This window comes from Copadichromis virginalis, linkage group LG15 (genome assembly GCF_057382275.1).
Source record: "Copadichromis virginalis isolate Kocher_CV1m ecotype Utaka linkage group LG15, C_Virginalis_male_GT1.1, whole genome shotgun sequence".
In the NCBI taxonomy this organism is placed as follows: Eukaryota; Metazoa; Chordata; class Actinopteri; order Cichliformes; family Cichlidae; genus Copadichromis; species Copadichromis virginalis.
In genome coordinates this window covers 41,398,393-41,400,580 of record NC_140632.1, presented here as the reverse complement: position 1 = coordinate 41,400,580, position 2,188 = coordinate 41,398,393, and the positions used below count along the sequence as shown (strand labels likewise).

At 40.6% G+C, this 2,188-nt stretch overlaps 1 protein-coding gene across 1 annotated transcript; it reads right to left on the bottom strand.

Moving 5' to 3' along the window:
• Positions 1 to 507: 507 nt before the first annotated feature.
• Positions 508 to 1,870, bottom strand: LOC146693078 (E3 SUMO-protein ligase ZBED1-like). The gene is made up of 2 exons (XM_085431183.1): positions 1,379 to 1,870; positions 508 to 1,216 (listed from the first exon to the last, which is right to left on the bottom strand). Exons 1-2 carry the CDS (start codon positions 1,808 to 1,810, stop codon positions 806 to 808), a joined length of 843 nt encoding a protein of 280 aa, XP_085287309.1. The 5' UTR covers positions 1,811 to 1,870; the 3' UTR covers positions 508 to 805.
• Between the last annotated feature and the right edge of the window lie 318 nt (positions 1,871 to 2,188).

Genomic DNA, 2,188 nt, shown 5'->3' with positions numbered 1-2,188 from the left:
CCAGTCCCAGCTGAAGGTTGTTGTTCAGTCAGACACCAAAGCTCCACCATACTTTAAGGGTGACAACACAGATCTATTTCCCATCGCTGAATGGGAGGACATGATGAGATGTTATCTGCACAGAATCAGCTGTGACACAGATGAAGAAATGTTTGCCATATTAATGTCTAGACTTACTGGCAAAGCCAGAGATGTGGTCAAGGTGTCACTTCGTTGCCGCCCTGAGTTGAATCGGAATGATTACTGCTGTGTTTTGGGTCATGTCGTGGATGCTGGTGGTGTCTCGGTTGATCAGGATAAAGTGAGGGTTATCGCCAGTTTTCAGAAGACTGACCTTATGGATGGTGATGGTTAGGGCTGCTCGATTATGGCAAAAATGATAATCACGATTATTTTCAATGAAATTGAGATCACGATTATTTCACGATATTTATTTAACAATAACAATGCATTGAATAATTGCTTTAAAGATTGTCATAAAATAATGTGCAAATTCTGATAACCGTGCAAATGTTTGCAATATAAAAAATAAATAAAAAATGTAAACATTAATGTTTAGTGAACTTCAAACTACTGCATAATATTTATGCATACAAATAACCAAACATCAAGGCAAGCTGTGTAGCCACACAATGCACAATTGCATCAAACTGACATTGAGGTATGTCAACTAAAGTTGCTGCCTGAACAAAAATAAAATTAAACACTGAAAGTAGTACCTTTTATAAGAAATAAATAAAAACTAGTAGGCCCGAGTCCCATACAATCTCAAAATGGCTCAACAAAACATGGTTCCTGCAACCTTTCAAAGGTTTTTAGCCAAAATCACCAGCCTATTGACATGATCAGGCTTCAGGGATGCACGCAGGCAGTTGACAACATTTCCACCAGTACTAAAGACCCTTTCTGTTGAGGCATTTGTGGCTGGGATGCAAAGATATTTCTTTGCCAGGATGGAGAGTCGTGGGAAGAGGTTCTGTGATAGCTTCCACCACCCCAGTGGGTCTTCCTCTGTGTCCAGGGTCCCTGCCTGAAGGTAGGCCTGATACTCAAAAGCTATGGCCTGGACAAGTTGAAGAGCATGTTCTGCACCTGGAGCTGTGCTGTGAGGGGCCTTAAAGAAGCTGCTTAGGCCCTTTTCCCTCTTCTTTTGGTTTGATGCACCATCATCAGCAACCTCCGTGTTACCAACGGGTGTCCCCATCACTGCAGCCTCCTTTAATGGGACAAACATAAAATGACAGCAACACAGAATGAGGAACCAGTTTTATCTGTCTCGGGTTTGGCATTCTAGAATACAATCCTTAAATAATTACTATAAATAATGATAGATAGATGGATAGATGGATAGATAGATGTTTAGTATCTTTATAAATACCATGATGGACTTCATTTCCATTGTCAGTCTGGCTTTTATTGTCTCTTGGCTGACCTCGCTTACATATCTCAGTTTGAACCTTGGGTCCAGGACAGTGGCCATGTCAAGCAACTCTTGTGTTGGTGAGTCACCATACTTTTCATTTAGGTACTCCAGTATTCTCCTCTTGATGCATTTTGAGAGGTCTGTGTCATCATCTTGCTCAGCCAAGATTGAGTTGTTAAATAGGTGGAGTGTTGGTTTTATTAAAGACACACTCACATATTTCTCTCCAGAAAGTGCATCAGTGAATTCAACCAGAGGTCCCAAGGTCTTGTTGATGGCCTCAAGGACATCAATGTCCTGCCATGAGGGGATGAGGTGCCTGGTTCCTTTGTCTTGGGAGAGGACATGGGCAATGGCCTTCTGCTGCTCAAGGACTCTGGAAACCATGGCCTGCCTAGATCCCCATCTGGTTGGACATTCAGTCTTTAAGGAGTGGTCTGGCAGTTTGAGGTCTATCTGTGCCTTTTTCAGCTCTCTCTTTTTTTTTCCAACTGAATGAAAAGGTGCTGACCACTTTTTTGCAGACCCCCACTGCACGCTCAATCCTGTGATCTTTCATGGCTCTTTCTATAAAAACATAAAAAATATAAACAAGCATTATCAGGATGATGATTGTCATTTCCTTGCGTATGAATGAATAAGAAAAAGTGATGGTAGCTTATTTATGTGTTTGTATAATTCATAGAAAATGTGTATGACTGTGAGAATGAATAAAAGTATCTCTGAATTTAAATCGTTTTTTATTTATTATATTCATTCAAAGCA